General features: G+C 32.1%; 1 protein-coding gene across 7 annotated transcripts in view; it reads right to left on the reverse strand.

Annotated features, from left to right (window-relative positions):
- Dmd (dystrophin) overlaps positions 1 to 24,664 on the reverse strand; it is a 2,062,171-nt gene that overhangs the window by 1,281,296 nt on the left and 756,211 nt on the right. For all 7 annotated transcript variants that reach the window (XM_071606751.1, XM_071606753.1, XM_071606749.1 and 4 more), the window contains one exon: positions 10,082 to 10,243. In XM_071606751.1, the coding sequence (XP_071462852.1) occupies positions 10,082 to 10,243 (162 nt within the window). The remainder of the gene's footprint in view (positions 1 to 10,081; positions 10,244 to 24,664) is intronic.

Genomic DNA, 24,664 nt, shown 5'->3' on the forward strand with positions numbered 1-24,664 from the left:
TGGTCTTCCTAGAACAATAGAATACAGTTACAGTAGAGGTGATTCTCCATCAGTTACATCAAAAGTCCTTATCTGACCTGATGGCTTCTAATTCTGTCTTTTTGGAACCCTCACTTTTAGGGTGCTGTTTCTTAGAATCCATTTAAAATAGTATGTTCCAAGAAGTCCAAGCCACATGAAGAGGCCATAGGTAAATACTTTAGTAAACAATATCAAGTGACCTGACAGTAGGCAACTGCTAGCCATGTGAGTGAATCACCTTGGTGTCCAACCCAGTTGAGTTTCCAGGTTCTTCTACTACCAAGTAACTATACTATCAGCTAACAAGTAACTATAGTTATAGTTAGATATAGTTAGATAACTATAGTTTATATGGTATAAATATAGTAGATACCCCAAGGGAGAACATCCACTTGAGTCTTTTTTAAGTACACAAAACCATTAGAGATAATGATGAATGGTTTTTACCAATGACTAACACATGAGCTCTAGAGTCTTTCTGAGTAAAAGCTTTTCTATTGCCCACAACTTCCTTGAGACATCATGTATGCTTATGGAAAAATTTTCTTAACCAATTTTTTGGCTTTAGTTATTTCAATTGTTTTTGTGTACATAGGATTCCTAACTAATGTACTGGATATGCAAGGCAACATAATTTCTATTTTTAAAAAAGCATTTCTAGTTGAGAAATAACAAAATGTGGAGACAAGGCACTAAAAAGTACGAGGAATTTGGCAGAAATATAACTGGAAATGTAGGTAGAAATTAGCAATTAAATGGCTTTATGTCCTAAATGAATGTCTTTTAGTACTGTGAAAATGAAGCACATTTTAAAATTTGAGACTATTAGAAATGAAAAATAATTTCAGTAAAGTTACAGAATACAAAATCAGTACAAAATCATTAGCATTCTTATACAACACTAGTAAATTTGCTGAGAAGGAAATCATGAAAGCAATCCCATTCATGAGAGCTACAAATTAAATAAAAACCTATTAATAAATTTAACCAAGGAAGTGAAGTACCTCTACAATGAAAATTACAAAACACTGATAAAAGAAAATGAAAAAGACAAAAAATGGAAAGTCCTCCCATGTTCATGTACTAGAATAATATTAAGATGTCTACACTACACACAGTAATTTACATACTCAATGAAATCCCTATAAAAACAACTCAGTATTTTTTAGAGAACTAGGAAAAAACAACTGTAGAATATTGATTACTAGAGGTAGGAAGGGTATGGGGTAAAGGGAGGAAGGACAAAGGAAGATCGGATTTGATCAGTATACAATGAAGATATGTGTTGAAATATTACACTGAACCACATTAATATATACAACTAATACATGTTAATCAAAAACAATTTTTAAAATAAAATGATCATAATTATAAATAATAGTGTTACTGATAATACTCAAAGCAACTGAAGAAACTCACAGTGAGACTGTGTCACTATCAATCAGTAATATTTTGAAATAAGCTGATACTTTTTGATCACAATGGATTATGTATTTGTATGCATATATACAGAAAGTTAAGGAGAGGGTGTCAATGTATCTTTGTATGATATGTATTTATTTTGATGTTTTCAAACATTAAAGAGAAAAAGGAAGGGAGGGAAATGAGAGATTCATGGAAAACACAGGCATTTAGGGGGCATATAAAAAAAGAACACCAAAAAATGGGGGGATCTATTTAGAAGAATAAGATAACCAGGACAGAGAGAATGTCATTTTAATCAAGTGATGTAAGAATTTTAAGACTTAGAGGGAGGTCAACAATTTCAGTTTTGAGACAGATCAAATGAGATAAGTAGTAATAAGGGTACATTAGCTGGTCAATGAGTACTGTATTTGGGACAGTGTCAGTAGATAATGAGAGCTGAAATCAGATTTTCAAGGGATGAAGCCGATTAAGGATCATGAAGCATCCTTATGAAAATAATTTTAATGGTTTTTGAAGACTTTGACTCTACACATATTGAAATTCAGGTCAATCAGATTGGAATATGTTTTAAGGCTACATGAAGGCAGCTAATGGGTAAAGTCATTTTTAAAAATCTAAGAAGTGATTAGAAAAACCCTATGGAAAGAAAGGGAATTGGAATAAAGAATGAAGGTCATATATAGTGGCAAATATTGATAGGGGAAGTAGTAGCACTTTTTCAGAAACCACAATACAAAAAAAGATAAGTTTTGATGTGGAGAGGCAAGAAGTTGAATTCTTCCTACTTGATGTAGCATCAGGAGAAATAACAATGTAGGTCTCCAGGCTCTGACTTGCCACCTAGGACAAAGCACTAAAATGTTCTGAGCCTCAGTTTTCTCATCTTCAAAAATGATGACAACTCAGCAATGGGGCTTGATTAGAATGAGTAGGCAGCACATCTTGAAAATTCTCATAAATAGACCAAAAGAATAGATGAGGTAGTCTATGTAAAAATATCTGTTCAAGTTTTTTGTGCAAAAATTATTCACAAATTGTCAGTGATGTTACATATTTTCTTATAAGGATGAGACCTTTCCTATATCCTAATCAAATTATTGTAAGCATTTACCATATTTATTTACAAATGAGGGTAGAAATATACTCAAGGAAACGTGGCTAGAAAGTAAATTCAATTACCTTTAAACAATTATACTGACTCTTAAACTATAATTTAAAACTAAAAATATCTCCCAGTTGGACATGTATCACGTAAAACAGAAATGTAATCTAGCTTGCATATTGATAACACTTACTTAATTCAGTTAACAAGTTATTCAGCATGCACTATTCAATTTCACAAAGTGAGAAAAAAGTCTTTTATCCTATTTAGGCAGAATGGAGTAATATAAGCAGATTACAAAGCAGAAATATATGTTGTATTATAGAAAAAATTCTATGCAAAGAGAAATGTTAATATTTATTATAAAACCTGGTAAAATTTTAAGATGCTTGCATAATTGAAACTGTATATGGCCATAAAGGGGTTTTGGCAGGGTACAGACTAAGAAAATGTGATCTCAATCTAGCCAGTGGGAATCACAGCAGCAAAGATGAGGTTTTAGATATGAAGAGTGTGTATGCATAGTTTTATGGAGGGAAATACTGAATGTGGGAAAATTAAGAACTACAGTGTAGAGGAAAAATCAATGTGAAGTTATCAAACCTATAACCAATCATTTAATTTTCAATTTTTGCTTTGTGTTGGTTTTTCTTAGAGAGTATCTGTCAAGATTCTGGAAGCTTGGTGTTACAAAACAAAGCAAGGACAATCTGAGTTATAATTGAGATACAGGTCTCCTGATGTTATATTTCACATTTTCCTGAGAGAATCACACTGGTTTCATGACTCATAAATAATAGAAACAGTAAATTTCAACAGAAACATAGTTAAAGTAGCAAAATGAGGTTACTTATAGAGGACGACTATTTATGGTCTAACAGGAATTCTCCATCTACTACTTTTGGATTAATTAGATATTTTCATAAAAATAATATAAAGCCAACTATATAATCTTGCTATTGCAAAAAAACTAAAATACATGTGATCATATAGCAAGCATGTACATAATTAACACTACATATGCAAAGTTAAAAAAAGGAAGTAGCAATTGTAATGAATATAATCCTTTATTTCATTAAAGATGGTAAAGGGAAAAATTATAGAACAAAAAAATCAATCAAACATTAAAGACATTTCCAATATAGCACTTCGCAATTAACTGAGCTAAGAGCAGAGCTTTTTTTATCATGTTTTACCTCATCAGACCATTCTCATATATCAAATTAATGACAGAAAGTGGCAAACAAAATGAAGCTGTAGTTGGCTAAAGTATTTAATAGAATACAGGAAACGATATCAAATAATTATTGGAGCTTTTGTAACGTCAAAGAAAGGAAATGATTCTAGAGAAAATATTTCAGAAAGAAAAATATTAAAAGACATCATGTTGAGTCCATTTAATGATTAATGATGCAGTATAACATACAGATTATCAATTTTGAAAAAGATAGTCATTTTGAACTTGCATTCTCAAGAAGAGGAAATATCCACATATAATATATACTTACAAAATTAAAAGAGGAAAATGCATTTTTCAAACATGGGAATGTGAAAAAAATATAACTATGATCACATGCACATTATTTTTAAAATTTTATATCATGCTTCATTATAACTTGACAAGCAATAAAAGAAGAAATTCACACAGCTTTAATCACTATTTGCTTAAAAACCTCCTAAATTGATTAGATAAATTAGAAAGAATACCACCTAGAAATTGAATTTTACCATCTTTTGTGTCCATTTGCGGTCACACTCCATTCTTACCTCCAGCATCAACTATTAATCTAGGCTGTCCAAATCATTTGTCAGTTGTAATGGTCAAATAAAACTATGTGGATGCTTTGAAATATTAGATATTCACATGGTGTATTACTTGAAAAATATGTAATACATGTAGAGGCTGAAGTATGTGCTTCACAGTAATCATTACTTTTTATGTGAAAATTTACATTTTGTACATTTATATTTTGGAATTCTTCCAAAGCTCTGAACTTTGGCAATATCATAAGACACTATGACAAGGTATCATGATACTATTAAGTTCCATTACAAAAATGTTTTTCAGTGGTTATGGTAAACTTGGCTGGCCATCAATTTCTTAATGTTGATCTTCTGTGTTCTCTTATGAGCTGTGTTCTCTTATGGCAGGAACCATTTTGGTTTTATTCACTCTTTAAAATTTTTGCATTACCTATTACATTTCTCTAACACAACATTAGTAACTAATCACTTGTGGAATTTAGTAAATTTTTAAAAATATGTATTGAGCATCTGCTGGGTGACCCAACCCTCTTTCAGTTGAACATTGGTAGAGGGGAATGCAGGTAGACATAGAAAACAACTAAAAAGCAAATTAGAGATAAAATTTCATATAATAAATGTTAAAAGAACAAAAAAAAAAACAAATTCTGGCATGATGGTGTTATCTGGATGTGCATTTTGGATTAATTATTCTCTGTAAGTTATTCTGTTTTATATAAGAGTAACTGAGAAAATACATTGAATCTGAATTGCCTCAAAATATAGATTACTGTGAGAATCTTCATTGTGACTGTAGTATGAAGCTTCTAGTTTCATCTTTATATTTAGAATTTGTGGAGGTATTTTTTACAATAAGATACTAGAATTTAATTGTAGACTTAGTGTGTACACTTCTAAGTTTATCATATAAAATTCACATTTCTTTACTATAGAGTTTTTCTTAGTACATGATGTGTCGCATGTATCTAATCTTTTAACTCTTCTGCAATCCTTTATTATGATTATTTCCACACAATTAAACATGTCAAAATAAAAAACAGTCATTCTAAGTTGGCAAATAATCACTTCTATATACTAACACATAGAGGTAGTAGGCAGGGTTGTGACAGATTTGACATTAAATGCACAGAATTTACCATTGTATCTACTTTTATGAATAAGAAAATTATTTCTGTCATGGGTAGGTGAGAAATACTTGGGCCAAACCTCTATATTAGTCACTCCTTTTCTTCTTCTTTGGTTAATTATCACATGAACTCAATCTGATAGACCAAAAGCCACATTTAGGTCTTTATTTTTAAGCTGCTGATTTTGATATTTTGCAATGTTTACATGTAACTATGATCAAGTATATTCAATGTGAGTAAAAGGTTTAGCTACTATAAACACAATACCTCAATTATGAATTTTTCTAATGTAAAAGCTAATGTAGTCAGCTTAAATTAACAACTTTGGTTTAAAAAGTTTCTTTTCTATTTACTGGTACTATACGGGAAGAAAAAGAGATGGAAGGAAGAAACTGAGTCTGTGGTAGATACCCTGGGATGTCAAAAGTCCCAGCATGGCCAATGAAATATTAGCACCAATTTTCTAATTTATTTTGAGGTCTTCTCCGTAGATAATAATTTGTTTTCTAAATTAGTCTATTTTCATTTCTTGATTCATGCACATAAACCTACTCTGTGGGAGATTACAAAATATGGGAACTGAAATATGTGAAATACATGAAATAAAATAGTTATGCTATTACAATTGCTGCTGGGAAACTCCCTGCTTCTTGCAATAATCTAAATAATATGGTCATATTCTCCTTTGCAAAATTTGAATCACCAACACATAATGGCATGGATAAATTTAACAGTTGCCTATGTTGGGTTGTTATAACATATCATTCTTACATTCAAAAACTGAAATTACTTCAAAAGGAGAAAAAGTGTGTTGAAGTATTTTTGTAATTTCAAGAATTATAGATATGTGAGTAGCTATTTAAACCTACTTATCAGTGACCCCTAAAATTATTTAGAGGCACATCCAAGCCAATTAACACATGTGATATTAGAAAAAAATGGAAATAAGAACATACTGAGTTCAGTCTAAAATATCCTTACTGAAAATGCTATTGGTCTAAATTATTTTGTGAAGCAGATCTCGCCATTTTTCTACCTTCTCTACATTTTCTACCTTCCCCCATTTTTATAAAAGGGAGAAGACAATTGAAATAGGAGAGAAAATCATAGTAGTTTGATTATCACTCTCACTTCCTTTCATTGACATCTTGACAAAGCCATGGGTGAGGGAGAGTTTCTAAAATTTGGAATGACTGGGTATACCTAGATTCTGACTTGACTGGTACAGCCTGCATAGTTGATTTTTGGCATCTTAGGTGCCAAAACTTAACCTGTACTCAGTATATAGTGCTGGAAAACTAAGGCATACACAATATAATCATGGCATGTGTTTATTTGCAGTTACATAATTTTGTGATTTTATTTTTATAATTGTTTCAAAGAAACACATGGCTTTATATTTTTAATCATAATGGTTTTAAACTAGTTCTTCAGTTTCTGGTTTCTACTATAGAAGATATATTTCTAGATATATAAATATTTGCCTATGTGTTTTATTCCATTTGAATCAATACATTACCATTTTGGTTTTATAGTTTAATAAAACTTGGCAAGTGAGCTGGCACTGAGCAGCTGAGCTGCAATCATACCATTTAAGATTATGGTTTGGTTATTGGCTATTATTCGAAAGAAAATACTCATAGGTCATGCTATGATGATATTCTTGTAGTATTTAGTTTTATTGTCTAAGTGATTAAATTTTGCTTTTGTGAGTTCACATCTCTAGTAATTTTTTCAATCCAATTCAGAAACAAAGGGCTCAATTTTCTAATTATGCCAGATAACTTCGAGTCAATGCACATGCTGAAGAAGTAGGAAGCTCTTTTTGGTCATATAGTTAGTCAAATGTGAATGAAATGAAGTACCTTGGTTTACATCTACTTTTATAGATAATAATAATCAGGAATTTACACATATGGCACACATTTCCTTGATTCTGGAATGTTTTTATAGCTGAGGATCTCAATCAATCTTAAAAGGCAACTCTATTAACAGATTAAAATTTAGTAGCAAAACTATCAGTATACCACATGGTGGAGTAAGATATCCACAAATCTGTTCTATCAGTATTCACAGAAAATGTAAGCACATATTGAAAAGAGCACTAAATATGGCAATGTCATTCATTTTGTCCTGATTCTCAGAGATGAATTAAATTAACTTGCAATTTCTGAAAAGGGAAAATAAAGCCATTTAATCCTTTATTTAGAATAAAATTTTACCCACATTAAAGAAACACATTTGTTACTGTTAACATAAAACATTAAATTTTTCACCTATTGTGTATGTATGTCATATATACACAGTTTGAAAAATGTCATTTTGGTGGCATTCTAAATAGGTCTGGTGTCTGACACACTGTGATTAAGTTCTTATTTAACAAACAACTTTTTTACTCTCTACTTGTTTCTTACATGGGATTTTCAAATTGAGCTTTAGGAAATGTAGTCCTTGAAGAAAATCTAAGTATTAATAACTGTTCCAGGAAATAATTCATTTATTCTCATCTTAAAAAAAAAAAAAAAAAAAAACTTAAAGAAGAAGAATGTTTCAGTAGCTTTTAGATGGCTTCCATTTCCCAATATTATATATTACCACTGGGGGATTCAATATTAAAAAGTATCTTGACAATGCCAGTGCAAATCAGAAATATATGGAAAATGAATTTGAGCTTCTTAGTACTCTAAAATCTCTTTGTTAAAGTAGATTGGAACTATCTTCATTTACCTATGTTTAGCTGCAAGTACTTCTCAACTGTTACAGTTAATACTCCTTTTATTGTCAACTTTTAAGAGTATAAAAATATATTTAAAACTAGTATATCATATTCATATCCAAATAAAAGAATGCATGCAGGGTCCTATACCATAACCTTTTCAGCTAAAGAAAAATGCTTTCCCAGATTCTCCATTTTTCTTCTAAGCCAAAAGAAATCGTTAGTCTATTTTGGATTTGCTACTTATATTTTCATCCTACAAATCTCATGATTAATTCTTTGTATATTTTAAAGTACAAATTTATAATTTTAAAGTTTAATATTTATTCTGACAATTTTTTCCTAACTTCCATTCAGAAAGTTTTGAGCATTCTTTAATCAAACATTCCTTTAAGTTCATATCACTAAATTGTAAAAAAGAACTACTTCTTTGTATTTATTTTATAATTGTGAATTCCTTCTCAATTCAGCTAATTATTTCTTATTTCAATATCTTGCATTTCACTAAGATCTGACTGTAAAATTTTCTGTATGAGTCGAATTGGGATGGTATCAGGAAGAGTTAATGTTAGAGAACTTGACTAGACTTTTGCATTTATTAAAAATAATGTACAGACTGGAGACATTAAGATGCTCAATCATGTTTACTACCATCCTCCATTTGTACTACTGTATTTACTCTTGCTGTTCCAGTGAAAATCTAAGATAAGAAGTTTTTTAAAATCAAGATTTCCCCCATACTTCCCTTTTTTTACCCTACTTTGTAATGGTGTGCATTCCATAAGGAATTCCTTTGCTCCGAACTTTTTGATCCTATCAAAGCTACCTGTACTCTTCCCCACATTCTGAGCAACTTTCTAGGTCAAACATAGACAATATGGTATACTAACCCATGCTATTATGGCCATTGATGCCTTGGGCACCAACTTCACTGTGATTCAATGCACTGTAACTGCATTGGAACCATCATCTACAATCTAGTATTTTACCTCAAAACTGATTATAAAGTGAGAAACTTCAGGTATCTCTAGCAGTCAGTACAGAGAGGGCCTTTAGAATTTATAGATTATCTTCTAATGCCCCTGGCATCGTTGCTAGTATATTTAAATTACAAGCTCATAGGTTGGCTCATAGGTTCATAATATGCGTATAGTACTCAAAAAGTAGCTAGATTACCTTACTAACAAACAATTCTAAAGACACTTGATAAATAATACCTTATGATACTTTACATGCATTTAGAAGTTATTTTAAAATACTTAGCAGTTTAAAAATACTTCCAAAGTTCAAAGGAAATTTAGAGATGACATAAATTTACTCATTTTAAATTCAACTTAGATTTGATTTCATTATTATTTTAATTCTCATTTTAGAAAATCTGGTTAAATACATTTCACAATTTGGATTAAATATGAGTGAATGTTTCAGTGTGCCCATATGAGTATAACCATCATGATCAGTAGTGATAAGATGCAAATTTACCTAATTTAGTGCTATCAACTACTTGCAATACATTATCATAGAACCAGAAATCATATGACTTGTAATCCCATGATAACAAAGATGACTTATAATTCTATGATAACAAAATGTTGGAGACTATTTTGAGTACCATAAAGATATTTTCTTTACCATCTACTTTACTATGGTTTCTATGTTTAGCATAGTTTGAAGACATGGATAAATGCCAGATCTCCCTGCCTTTTAAGTATCTCTATTTTAAATTCTTGTATATACTTTGAAAAGTAAATTTCACAGTATTATCCTAGCCCTCTTTTACCTCTTACCTCCAAATAGTAAACTCAATCAAATCAACCCTCTATATAATTAGTTAAATAATCATTAAGTTAGAAACTCAGCAACCTCCTGTTTGGATAATAAAAATGAAAGAACAGAAGCTCATTCCCATTTAGTTGTACTTGCCTGTGCTTCCTGAGGCATTTGAGCTGCGTCCACTTTGTCAGCAATATAAGCTGCCAACTGCTTGTCAATGAATGCAAGGGATTCCTGAATTAAGTGTAAGGATTTTTCAATCTCCTGGGCAGACTGGATACTCTGTTCAAGCAACTTTTGCCTCCTCACGGCCTAAAGAGAAGAAATCAGAATGAATCGGTCAAATGTCTACTCTTGGTGATTGTTCTGCAGTCCTGCTGCACAGTAAATGAAGATTCTACACTTCCACACCACCTTTTTGTAAGATAGATTTCGCAGCTTCCTGCCACTCATTCAGCTCCACTTATAAAAATAATAAAATAAAAAGAAAGAAAAATTAGCACATAGAACTAAAAACCAGGAATCTCAGTAGGAAAAAAATAATAACATAGGATAATGTACATCAAGGAAAGAGGCTGGAAAAAAACATTAGCAAAATCATCTCAGTCACTGCAATCTGTCCTTCTCGAGCTGAATGTTCTTCCTGATCTCATTATATAGTTCAAGAGATTTGGTTTACTTAGAATAGGGTCATCGTCATCACAATCCAATTCAAGACAGATAATCCACTTCCACCAGTGAGACACATATACAATCTGTTCAGAATCGGCTCCTTTTCAAAAAGAGAATTTTAGATAACCATCTGGTTAAGGATTTGTTTGGAATACTATTTCAACCAGCTTTGAATGGTTGTTACCCCGTTCTTTCTTTCACAATTTGGATTATGGAAATTGTTTGTACAATTGGATTTGTGTTACTGCTGAAGTAGAACAAATAATAAGTAATCCTAATATAGCTGCAATTAATTTTGATTGTTACTGTAAGTATGATTAGGATAATTTCACACTTTTCAAGTATTAATAGCATGTTGAACAGATTGCAAAGTCTCCCTTCAAGGATGTGTTCACCTTTAAAAAAAAAAAGTAGTTTTAAAAGTATAGAACAGGGGCTAGGGCTGGGGCTCAGTGGTAGAGTGCTCACCTAGCACATGCAAGGCCCTGGGTTCAATCCTCAGCACTATATAAAAATAAATAAATAAAGGTATTATGTCCAAATACAACTAAAAAATAAATATTTTTTTAAAAGTATAGAACAGGGTGGCCTACTTACTGGCAATTCATTAAGTCATGTATCATATAGTTTATGAGGTATAAGCCTAATTATCTGGTACAACATAAATCTCTTTCCCGAAGACTATCATTAGGACTTTAAAAATTATCTTTGTTTTTATTTTATACACAGAACACTAGATATTATATAAATCCTATAAATGGTGATTCTTGAACATAAAAGATATTCAGTGAAGCTAACCTGTAATTCAGTGTTGCTTGAGGAAGAATAAACTTTAAGGGATCTTGGACTAAGGGAAAAGGAAACTGGTGTTTGGTGGTGCAGGAGGGGAGAGAGTTTTCCCTTTTTTTCTTCTGTACAGTAAATCTTCACTTCTTCAAGATGTTGTCTTAGACTTCCCTTTCTTCTCATTCTCCTCATACTCTTAATTTCAATTACACTTCACATACTACCACACTCCACACTACATCTTTCTTATACCTTCTAAATATTTCTTGATTTCATCATTTTCCCATTAACCTAGTTGAGATCATTACTACACCTTTCCTCAAACTTGGAACCTGCCTTTTGGCTGGTATCTTAACCTCCAACAACCCACCTGTAAAATAGTTACAGAGTGTTCCCTTGAAAATGAACTTATGGTTGTCTGGTTAAAATACTCTAATAATTCTTTTCTACCATAGAATAAATTTTTATTCCTTATTATGGCTTAAAAATTTCTTCATGCTATGCTACATGCCAAAGTTTTCTCTATTTCTTGCTTTAGATATAAAGATTTTTTATTTTTATTTTTAATTTCTTAACATATTATGTACCCCTCTATTCTTGTCCTTTAAAATTTTGTTTCCTTTTCCTAGAACAATATCATACCCAATTTTCTTTAATTATTAATTTATATTTGTCCTCTGACTCTTGCCTCAGAAATGAGGACATCTCTTCCAGATGCCTATTCTGAGGTGCTCTCATTTTAGGGAAATGCTTCTATGATCTCCTTGAATTTGGGGGGAATGGTTTACTGATTTTTGCAAGTAAAAATTGTACACATTTATGTCATATATTTTCATATATAAATGTGGTACAGAATGAATCAGATTAAGGTATTAAACACATGCATTATCTCATACAGTTATCATTCCCATGTTCTGTGTTATATTTTGTATTTGCTTTAAAAAGTGCCAAGTCACATTGTAATTTCTCATTAATTGTGTGTATTTACTTTAGACTGTAAGCTCTAATCTGGTCAGAGATGATGGCTGTCATATTCATTGCTCAATATCAGTTCCTAAAACACAGCCCGATAGTTTTGTTTATGATAGTGTAAATGGTATAAAAGAGGGATTTAATGGGGAAAATAGTTCAAGTATCAAAGTCCAAAATGGATTTTAAAAATAATAATAATAATTTTAAAAGGTGACTGCCACTCAGAGATAAATCCTTTGGAGAATAAATCTCCCTATTACTTTTGCATGAAAAATATCAGAATAGGATGGGGTATTATTTCAAGCAACTTTGTTCTATTTCTATTAAAATATTCTATCCATGTTCAATGAACAAGACCTTGCTCTATACTCTAATTCAAATATAGTTTCTTTTTTTTTCCAGTCAAAACTTCAACTAGAAGTTGCATCACATAATAATTCAGAAAACATTTTTTCTGGTTAGAATCAGAGCTTTATTGCAGAAGAGTCTGTAGCCTATCCAGAGCTCCTCCAAAGAAATGGATCTCTAATGATAAAATGTCAGCATTGTGACAAGTGGCTGAAGAAACTTTCCAATCACACAATGCAGCAATTGCCTGCTCAGGCATTGTTTAAATTTGGTCCTTCATTGGCTAAAAGTAAAAACAACATACTTCTCAGTGCACATCTGTAGAATTTCAATGTAATTGAACAGGGTATAATATCTTAATCCACATATCTAGCCTCAATCTTTAGAAATCTAACTTTTCATATTCATGAGATCATATGGGCTGAAAGGAACAGTGTGACCTAAGAGATGATGGCAGAGTTGACATCAAGTAAGTTGGTTCTTTGCCTGGCCTGGAAGTCAATAAGACATTGTTTTACACAGATTCTTTGATCATCCCAGGCAGTGAAAGACCTGATGTCAATCTAAGCTTGCAGAATTCTTTAAATTAGTCATGGCATGAGCTGGCTTCTATTTCTAAATATTTTATTAGGCAGACCCTGATGAGATGTCAGGTCTGCAAATGTTCTAAGAATCTGTGCCACTTCACCTATGCTGTGTCATTGAATGGAATGGTAGAAGTCCTGAACCATAACCAAATTTTTGTTGTTATTCCAAAATAGTGATCAAATGTTGTTTTAAAATGTTATTTCTAATTTCAAATTTTTTTTCAGTAGTGGAATTTAAACCCAGGGGAAGGTTAAACAAAATAAGGGGAAAAATTATGTCAGGGCAGCAGGGGATCCCATGAAAATAGAACTGAGATCAGCAGAGTAGAGGAAGGAGATTGGGGGAAGGGGGAGGGAAGAGGAATGAGAAAAGGGAAGAATGATAAAGTGAAATTGACCTAATTATGCTATATACACATATTAATATACCATAGAGTATTTTAAAAGCACTAATAAAAAAAACTATCAATAAATGAAAGAAAGACCAGTAGAGGAGAGGAAGGGAAACAGGGGAGGGAAGAGTAGAGGGAAAGGGGAAGTACTTGGGACTAAAGTGGAACAAATTATATTCCACACTTGTATGAATACATCAAATTTAACCCAAATATTATGTATAACTATAATGCACTAAAAACATTTAAAATAAAATGTTATTTAATGTCCTTAGCTAATCATTAAAAATAAATCAATCATATAGACATAAACAGCAAACATGAAACACACTATAAGATTGGTACTCAACAAAAAGAATAAGGAAATAGAAAGCTGAATCATAGTAATGGTTCCTAAGCAAAAATATGATGTATTTTATTCCAACCATTTTTAAAAAATCAAACAAACTAAGAAAAAACATGAAAATGAAGTATTTTTTCAAAGAATTTTCTAATATAAAATAAAAAGTTTGAAAAATAAAAAAATCAAAAGTTTAATGACTTTTCCTGGCAAAGGAAAGTCATCTCCATGGTGAATTGATTATTCCTTACATTCCCATTTTCAAAATAATACATTAACCTTTGTGTCACAATATTAAAAACAGTTACATCAAAATGCAGCATGCCTAAGACACTGTAGAAGAAAAACTTCATGCGAAATAAACAACTGAAATTTGGAACTAAAAAAATCAATTTTAAATGTGAATGCATGCTTAAAAATAAATAAAAACTAGAAAAATTATCCAATAACATTTTTCCAAAAAATAACATTCCTGAAAGGAACTATATGTCCTATACTAATTAAACTCAATACAAAAGACATATTTTTTGCTTCATTTAGGAGATGATGGGTAAGCTCATGATACAAATAAATTACAAATGTGGATGTTTTCACTACTAAAATATAATCTGCTGTGAAAAGAATTATAAATATCTTTTTTCCTTATGGATAAGATTTCTAGCTAGTAGCAAATACTTATTAAGCACATCATATTTTAAAGAATTAAAATATGCATATAGTCTCTTTCCATAGGAAGGCTGCAACCAATGCAGTGACAAATTTTGTAGCATTCAAGGATAAAACATTTTCTTTAGCCAAACAGAAAAAGTGGAAAATCAAACATTTCATGAGTTAGTGTGAACAATTTCTCCTGTCTAAAATTACCTAATACTGACTATAATTCCCTTCTTTGCTGCACAGTCCACAAATTAACACACACACACACACATACTTATATACATGTACATACACATATTTATACATACATATGTATAAACATGCATAAAACACTGGATACATTATATATAGGCATTATATATACACACATTATATAGGGTGATACATTATATATATATGCCTAATGTATACACATTATATTGTATATAGACATTATAAAAAATATAAATCTTATAAATCAATATGCCAAAATAAAGAAATTCACATGGGAAAGATAATTCACACTATGAATTGGTTTGACTCTATGAAAATAATTTTCTTTCAATATCTATGAGAACAAAAGTGGGGATGCAAGTGACTTGTCTTTTGTTTCTTTTTTATAATGAGTGTTTTTTCTTGTTATGGTATTTATTTGGGGTTGCAAAACAGGAAAAGAGAGCTTTGATAACTGAGTTCTGTTTGGGCAAGAGCTTGAAAAAAGGATTTCATTGTTATCTCCTTGCTGTGGGTCCAGTGTAGAGGACTTAAGAATCTGATAAGTCTTATGGAATGGGAAGGATCATTGTGCCCAAAATGCATTTTGACTTCTTAGGATCTTTGACAAGCCAGTGTTTTCATCCAATAATATAATAACCATATTTTCAGCGCCTATTATGTGCCAGATATCAGAGATTCTTGGTTATTTACATTTTTTCTTTTTAAATTAGTTAGTGCATCTAGGCTTAATATTATAAAATATACCTTTTAATTTACCTGTGTCAATTATTTTTTCTTTAATGTGTTGAAAGTTCAAGAGATATGAGGTTTCTGAGATGTGTGAGATATGGATTTTCTCAGGAGTTGTAGTTTTTTTGTGTGTTCTGTTTCAACTTAATGAAAAACATAACAAAACAAACTCAAGACTCCTTGTGAAGACATATCACTTGGAGATCTTTAAATTTCTATTTACTAATCTCTTTCTTTAGGAAATAAGGAACAGATGTCAGATGACTGATTTTTTTTAAATGGGAATATTGCTTATCATTTTGTAATAAAATAAACTTTTTTGTTTTTAAGTATTCATCAGTGCAGTCTGGGTATATAAAAGGTTTTTATTTACAGCATTTTTAATTTTCTTCTTAATAATGAAATATTTTGGCTAATATTAAGTCTCAGTTTTTTCAGTGATTTTATTAGTAGGTGAATTTCAAGACTAAGTAGTACATTCAGATGGAAATAGAGAAAAGCAACTACAAATTATTCGATTTGCTGCTTGAGGGACAGCACTAATTAGCTACATCTGGAATATACATACTTGCAGAATTTACAGCAAGAAAGAATATTTTCTTAACATGGATGTTAAGATGGGCATATGTGTCCTGTAAAAGATGTGCTAAAACCAAATCCTACTTATCTGGGTCTTCAGAAACTAAGAAGACCAATGTGAATACATGAGTTTCAATTATTTGACAGGCACATTTCAGTGTACAAACAGTCCTGACCAAGAAGTTTCCTTTCCTAAAGTAGTCTGAGCTTTACTGGGCCTGACAATTGGTGCAACTCCTTCTTATTAGTATTTTTTGTCACCTACTAAGAGGACGTAGTTTATCAAGCATCAAGTAATAAGGACATTCAATTCAACTGAATCATGTTGGTGGGTTTGAAAGCATTTTAATAAGCTATTTCCTGCTGACCTGGATCTGTATTTAATTTAAGAGCTAGTCTGAAGCTTTATCATTATGGTTATGAACATTGTTCTCTCTTGTTTTAGAATTCTGGCTATAGTCTTCAGGTGAAACTGTAAATACTAAGTTTTTCCCATTCTACCAGATGGATATAACATCTCAAAAGAAGCAGAAGCAAGGAAGTTGACCTTCCCTCATCACTCCACCAAATCTACTTGTGCCAAAACTCTCTGAAGATGGGATAAAGACAGTGGGCAGTCTGTACTTCCCATGATAAGTGTAGTAAATATTTTCCCATAGGTCAAGTGGAAACTGGACAAGGCAGACTTCTTTTAGCTAGCAAGAACATTGTAGTCTAAGAGTAAACCAAAGTCAAGAGACTTTTTATTTGGTTAAAGAAATGGGAAGGTGGCAAAGCATCTGAAAGACCTTTTAGAGTGTGTAGTTTTAAGCCCCAAAGAAAGCCAAACGTTTGTGTCCCTGTTATACAAAAGACAAAAACACTACAAAAAGGCTAGTTAATAGAAGACTTTGTCTTTTTTCCTTCATTCCTTCTTCCTAGACCAGTTAACAATGTGACCTAGATAGGGTAAATAAAAGGGATATAGGTGTAGGAGAGAAACCTATTGCTATTTCATTCCAGGACAGGTAACTCAGGCCACGGTTCATGCTTGAGCTGAAAACAGGGAATAACATTAAACTTAATAAAATATTTACATTTTAGGTAGAATCAAATAAAATTAACTATTATCAGAGGCCAAAAAACAATGGGATCAATTCAAGATGCCAGTAAGAAAGATTAAGCAACCGTCTGGTTGAGCTAAAATCATTGCACGTGTGTGCCCAATGAGACAATGCATCCCACTACTAACAGTCCATGATTTTAACATTTGATAAACTGATGGAGTTGGAGGAAAACAATGGCTATTAGGAACAGCTAGAATGTGGCCTAGGAAAAGATAGGAAATAGAGTATTTAAAGCAAGATATATAGATGATGACAGACTTGAGAAATAGTATATTGAGAAACAGTGAGCAATATGGTAGTATGTAATTAGAAGGCTAAGAAAGATATGTTGATGCTTTTGTCTCATTCAATTGCACATTTATATCCATCCACCAATATCAGTGGATGTAAACAGTCCACCTGTGAACTACTATTCTACCAAATGCAACAATTTGCCTTCAGATTGATAAACTTACTTAACAACAAATTTAAATTTCTAAAGCACAATTTTAAGGTTTTTAAGAGGCATACCGTGAAAGTATTAATCTAGGAATGTATTATTTTTATCTAGAACAGGTTCTCAATTTTTTTTGTTGTTTAGAACTAGCAGGAAGGAAATACTCAGAGAAGCTAAAGTTTGATGTATGTTTTGGAACTTACTATTACAGATCTCTACAAAGTTGCCTGTAAAATTTCTGAATGTCTAGACTTGGTTAAAACAGCTTAAGGAAATAATGCTTTTCAAGAAGAAGAGAGTTAGGAATTTGCAAAAGAAATTGAATGGAGATTATGAGAAAAGCAGAGGGAGAATAAGAGAATTTATATTAGGAAGAACAACTTACTGATGCTCACAGTCTCAACAAACATGAAAAGACATGCTTTGTTGCTTTTTTCTTTTCAAATTAATCTGTTCAATTTTTTTAATAAAGAAAGGAGGTCCTAGGGTCTTCCTTGGTAAACAAAGACCAAATGAACATAAACTGTGTTGTTTTATGCCACTTTAGACTTAACTCTCACAGGGGGTACTGGTGCAATTGGAATTGATAAGAATGTAAGCTATAAATAATCACAGAGATATGCACATGTGTTCATATACATGGTTTTTAAATATTACATTATACACAAGGAATAGTGATGATGATGATGATGATAATGGAATTTTGCTAATGTCAATTTAAATTTACTGAGAGAATAAAAAAAAATCATGTGCATGGGGCACTCTATAATTACCTTTATAGAAAAGGAATATTAATGTTAAAAATACTGGTGCCATGTTAGTGCAAATTCATTTGTTTTAGATCTTAGCAAGTCACTGAAGTTCCTCTGTGACCTCTGAGGGAAGTATACGTGAGATTGATGTTGGGGAATCACTTTATCAATGGAACTTGACATCAGATAGCCATCACCCTCAAGTAAAGCACAGATAGAATGGTCAATGAACTGTATAGTAATTTATCTAAGGCATTTCTGGATTTTTTTTCTGAATCCATCCATCTTTATAGGTAGAAAAATGAAATTGGTCTTCTCCTCTGACAGGAGCAAACTGACACCTTATTTTAACTTCAAAAAGAAAGTAATGGAAGTATAATTCAGTAAATATAGGAGGAATCTACAGGTTTAATCTTATCCAAGCCTTCTCAAGGTAACTTCAGATGCCTTCCTCCTCTGGCCCAATGGTGAGGTGCTCTCTGATGAAATATGTGTTCATAATATGAAAGTCTCAACTTTAGCAAATTAATAATTTACTGATATTGCAGATAATTAAAATATCACCAAAAATGCCTCCTGGCATAATCAGAGACTAGGAAGAACTGAGTCAGGATTGAGACCAAATATTCAAGCAATATATCTAGTCTATATATAAATCAAAAATCCTAATCAGGGAGTGAAATCAAGTTGTAGCAAGAAGCTATTAGTGGAGATCAGAAACAAAGGCAGGAATGTAACCATTGAGCAATTTAGTTGGTTTCTGGAAATTGCTTCTATGTTTAGCCCGGGAAGCCACAAATGCATGCAGTCTTTTGATTCAAGTATGGGTCAGGTAAATTAGTTATTGCTAGTAATAATGTAAATACATTAGCCAAGTAGATACTCCCAGGGTAATGTAGGTAAGGGTAATGATACCAGTCAGCATAACAGTGTGACAACAAACTCAAGAGTGGAAGACACTTCGGTACCACTCAATGTATTCACTTAGGAATTTGAAATGTCAAGATAAAGAGATGACCTCCAGGACTTACATAATATATGAGAAGTACATTGTTCACAGTCTCCTTTGTAGGTTATCTAAAAGTGGCCACAAGGGTTGGATATGAATAAAACAGTTTTTAGACATTTGTTAAGTAGTCTCACATACAGTCTTGATAACCAGAGATGGTGTTTATCTGATGTATACAGAGATCTTTGCTGGATTCCTTTACTATGATTTGGGCCCAAATAGTTTGAGGTCAATGTTCAGGCTCTTTTGAAATAAAATGCTATGGATTCTGTTGGTTTCAATAACTAATCTCATTGAGGCTGCTTCTACTTGAAATTATATCTGAGAAAAAAAGTCTCCCTCTCTCCTGGGATTTCTTGGATGCCTGCATAAAAATTAACAACGTTTTGTTGTTGTTGTTGTTGTTATTGTTGTTTTTGTTTTTGTTGTTTACAAATACTGCAGATAATACTGCAGATGATTGAAATGACACTGGAGAAGATGGGGTGCAAGGTAAAGTATACACATGATTTCCTGATCCCCTACTTACCCAGACTACACTGAAAACGTCCTTAGGTCTAGCTCTGTAAATATCTCACTGGTTTTGTCCTAAGGTTATTACAAGGCTTTCCAATATTTTGTTCCCCAAACAGATAAGATAGACAAGTCTACGGTTTTGTACAAAAGAACTTCTGCCAGGTTGTTTGGCTCTGATATGATTCATTTGGCTGGGATATGCACCTTGAACAGCAGGAGCAGGATGTAAGAAATAACTGCTTTTCCTTCTGCTTTCCAAACATTCTGTACAGTACTTGAGCAGTAAGTAGGGAGTGCAAAAAGAAGACTCATGTGTGTTGCTATGAGCATAGGGAACAGATTAACCCTGGCAAAGTGGTGCATTACATTCAATTCCTTGTAAGACAACATGGTCATTTGTTCTGGAATATACTTGAAAAACATTAAGCTGGCTGAAGCAGATATAAACTGATTTCAAATCTCATCTTTCCTATCTCTTCTCCCCTGAGTGGCTCAGCTCATTGTGTTGGAATTATCTGCCCAGTGGGAGGAGTGAGCAGGTCTCAGGTGGTAGGCCCTCACCTATAGGATTGTTGTACTGGTTTTAAGTCAGAGATAGCTGAAGATTAGGCTTGGACAATATTTACAGTTCTGCAGAACTGCTTTGTGTTTTTTTGTATACCCACAGGGAATGCTTGTTTCATTTAATCATGGTTCACTATGGGGATAGAGGTATTATAGTAAGGACCATAGTTATGTGCTTTCTATGCCATCAAAGTTTTTTGTGGTTTCCTAGAAAGTGCTCTCTCATTTCACTCCAGTAGGGAACTGTGGCTGTGAAGGACAATCACTTTTTCCCCTGCTTGGTTTAATTGTTCAGGAATTGGAAATGAGTTTCATCTCTGGAATACAGAGATCACCCAGCTGTGATGAGCAGTGGATGGGCATAAAAATGTTAATGGTCCACAGTGGGAAAGAATCTGAGGCATAGGGAGCATTCGCATAGTGACTGCCTTAACCTTGTTTGTTAAAGGTCTAGAACAGGGTTCCAAAACCTGAATAATCATCAGAATGTAGAGGAACTTTTCCAACTACAGCTTCCAGGCTCAATCAAAATCTTCTACTTTAGAAATTCAGAGGACAAAAGGGAATATGTGTTGACTAAAGCTCCTATGCCCTACAATATGTGTGATTTTGATGATTAGACAGAATCTAGAAGACTTATTAAGAATGAAGTTTGAAAGATACTTTAAATTAGAAAACAATATTAATGGATGAGAAACACAATTAATTGATCTTATAACAAAAACAGCAAAGGGCAGAGGGCTATACAATTGGAATTTTTCAGTGCAAATAAGAAAACAACTTTCACAAGATAGAAATACTAAAGCAATTCTCCAATTATATTTGACACATTTAACAGAAATTTACTAATTAATATGTGTATTCTATGACTAAATAGCTTGATGAACTTAAAAATATCTTTATTATTCATTCCACATGTTCATTTTTCTGAGACACTAGAATATATTGCAAAAACATGTTGTTCAATATTCACTCACCCATTTCTTTCTTTAAAAACATGAACAAATAGTTTTAGTACATTTTTGTATAAATATTAAATAATAATCATTCAGTTGCTAGAATCTATGCTGTGGCTTGAAAAGAAAATGATTTTAAAAGAGTCTTGAGAGATAAAGTAAGATAGAACAGTTAGGCAAAATATCTATTTCAAGAAAAATATTTTATAATATAGGAATAAATATTAAATTATAAACTATGAAGCATCATAAGTAAAAGATTTTTCCTGAAAAGTATATACATAATAAAATTAAAACTCAAACTCAAAAAATTCATTCCCAAAATACAATGTATCAATTCATTCTACTGATTGTTTTGACAACTTATTAGTTTCTAGGTTTTTTTTTTTTTTTTTTTTTTTTTTGGTGTGTGTGTGTGTGTGTGTGTGGTGCTGGGAATCAAACCCAGGGTCTTGTGCATGAGAGGCAATCACTCTACAACCTGAGCTATATCCCCAGCCCTAGTTTTTAGGTATTAACGTCACATGTTTTTCATTTACATATTAATTCCCTCTTTTGCCATTTCAACATTAGATGAAGATGCTCAGCCAGCAAATTATTATAAATTTAAAGACAAGATACCCTTAAATTGATATGTTCACACTCTTTCAAAAAGAGTTTAATGCTGTCTCAAAACAAACATAATTTGTCTAGAATATTTAAAAGTTAAATATAAATAAGATCAAAATATAATTCATGAATGCATATATATGTATACACACACACACACACATGCGTATGTGTGTGTGTTCATGTGTCCCCTGGTGTATGAACCAAAATGTTAATATGCATCTGGGCATAAAGGTTCATGCCTGTAATCCCAATGACTCAGAAAGCTGAGGCAGGAGAACCTCAAATTCAAGACCAGCCTCAGAAACTTAGTGAAACCCTGTTGCAAAACAAAATTTGGCTGGGATTGTATCTCAGGGATAAAGTGCTCCTGGGTTTTGATCCCCAGTATGAAAAATAAAGAAAAAAAGCAAATGTAGCATAATGAGGTTATATACAAAAAAAAAAGAGAGAAATAATTAACTAGTGCATCATAAAACATTTCAGAAATGTCAATGCAAGTGGCCAAGGAAACATGACTTATTGAGTAGCATAAGTTATATTTAAAGGTAATAATGGAAGTACTATTTACAAAATAAAATTTTCCATGATTCATAGTGATCAGAATAAGAATGAAACATGATTTCTGTGAGCCTTTTTCTTGTGAATGTTATATATTCTATTCATAAAATACAGGGCAATTAAATTCAAAATAAAAGGAGCATGTTGGAGTACTATTAAAAATTAGAATCAAGGTAACCCACACAATTAATGGTAGGACAAGAAAGATACTTTCCTCAGATAATAAAGAAACAGCAAAAAGAGAATAAAAATTTCCAATTTACCAAGAAAGTAGAGTACAATTTCATGTGTATTTTTCTTACATTAAAAAGGCTTGGTCTATTAGGTTTATTACCTATGTGTAAATTTTACACAAGTGGATTTCTTCCTCAAAATGTAATCACACTTCTGCAATCATTCAATTAAAATTATTATAAGAACAAGTTGCATAGCCCACTACTCAGCTCAAAAATGAAGTCACCTTGAACACAGATGTTTGCCCTAACAGTCTGCTTGCGGTGCAATTCTTACAGGAAGATAATAGATTTATCACAGAGCTTTCAACCTAGGAAAGGCAAGGTTCCATATATCTATTATGCTTTCTTCTTCTATGGAAAGAAAGCACCCAATTCAAAACATAGAAAATGCAATCCTTGAAGCTGTATCTGTTATTAATACAGCAATGTCTTTTTTAAAAACCCACATTTAAAAATATTATTGCATGTATTGTTAATTATTTCCTGTGAAATATTTTTAAGTGATGATATTCTACAGTAACAAAGATAAATTCTTAACTCCTGAACATTTTCAAAAATAATTTAGATGTAAAAATAATGGAATGTACAAAGCTATACTCAGAATTGGCTTCTTGGGCATGCATCCTGTGCATTTATGACCTAACATTTACTTAGGAGAGTCTATGATTGGTTTGATGCACTGTTGTTGCTGCCTTGCAATTCTTAACTTTTAAAAAACGTATCTAGCATTTTCTTTTTGTACTGGACCCTGAAAAGTATGCAGCTAATCCCGATTACAATAATTTAGGAGAAATGGCCAACTGATAAAAGGCTAAAATAAGAATGTAAACTAAATTGGATAATTTAGAGAAAAATACAAATGGAATTCACACCAGATGCACCAGGACACAGTGACATACTGAGGTCAAATGAGTACCAAATGAATAACTTCCAAATATAAATATAATTGGAAGACAAGACTCCAGAGACTTGCCTCTTAGTTGTTTCTAGATAAAACCAAATGAATTCTGGACATGTTAGTTAAAGACAATACAAGTAGAAGTCCTTTTTGATTGTTTATGTATGCATAGGGGTGTGGTTCCAAATAAAATATTTGTTCTGCAAATAATTGTGGGAGAAAGTCACATAACTTACTGTTCCAATTTCAAATCATTTTGTTGAAGGAAAGTATTTGAAATGGGAGCTCTTTTGCTGTGAATCATTTGCTAACATGCCTGATCATTTGAAATTAATCTTTACGATAAAATAGCTCCTATTTCAAATACTTCCAACTTTCACTTACTCAGTGGCACCAGTTCTCTATTTCACACCCCCCCCCATTTCCTCATTCCTCAACCTAATCAACCTAAATCCTATTCAACCTAAAGATCTATCTCCTCCTCTGGGATGGGATCCTTCATGGATAAGTTCTTTGTTTCAACTTCACTATTCTCTACCTCAAAATATCTTTTCATTATCAGTTTTCTCTTTCCCATTTGCAAAGTCAGCACTGCCATTTTTGTTACTGTATTCTGTCTCGTAAGACCTTGCATTTCATACTAGTAGAAGAAAATTTAGGCCCAAACTCCATCATGTCAGAGTAGGACCTGATGCCCTCAACAAGACTCCTATAGCACAAGACGTAAAATCAAAAATCAATAAATGGGATTGTATCAAACTGAAAAGCTTCTTCACAGCAAAGGAAACAATCAAGAGCATGAAGAGAGAACC

This window comes from Marmota flaviventris, chromosome X (genome assembly GCF_047511675.1).
Source record: "Marmota flaviventris isolate mMarFla1 chromosome X, mMarFla1.hap1, whole genome shotgun sequence".
Classification (NCBI taxonomy): Eukaryota; Metazoa; Chordata; class Mammalia; order Rodentia; family Sciuridae; genus Marmota; species Marmota flaviventris.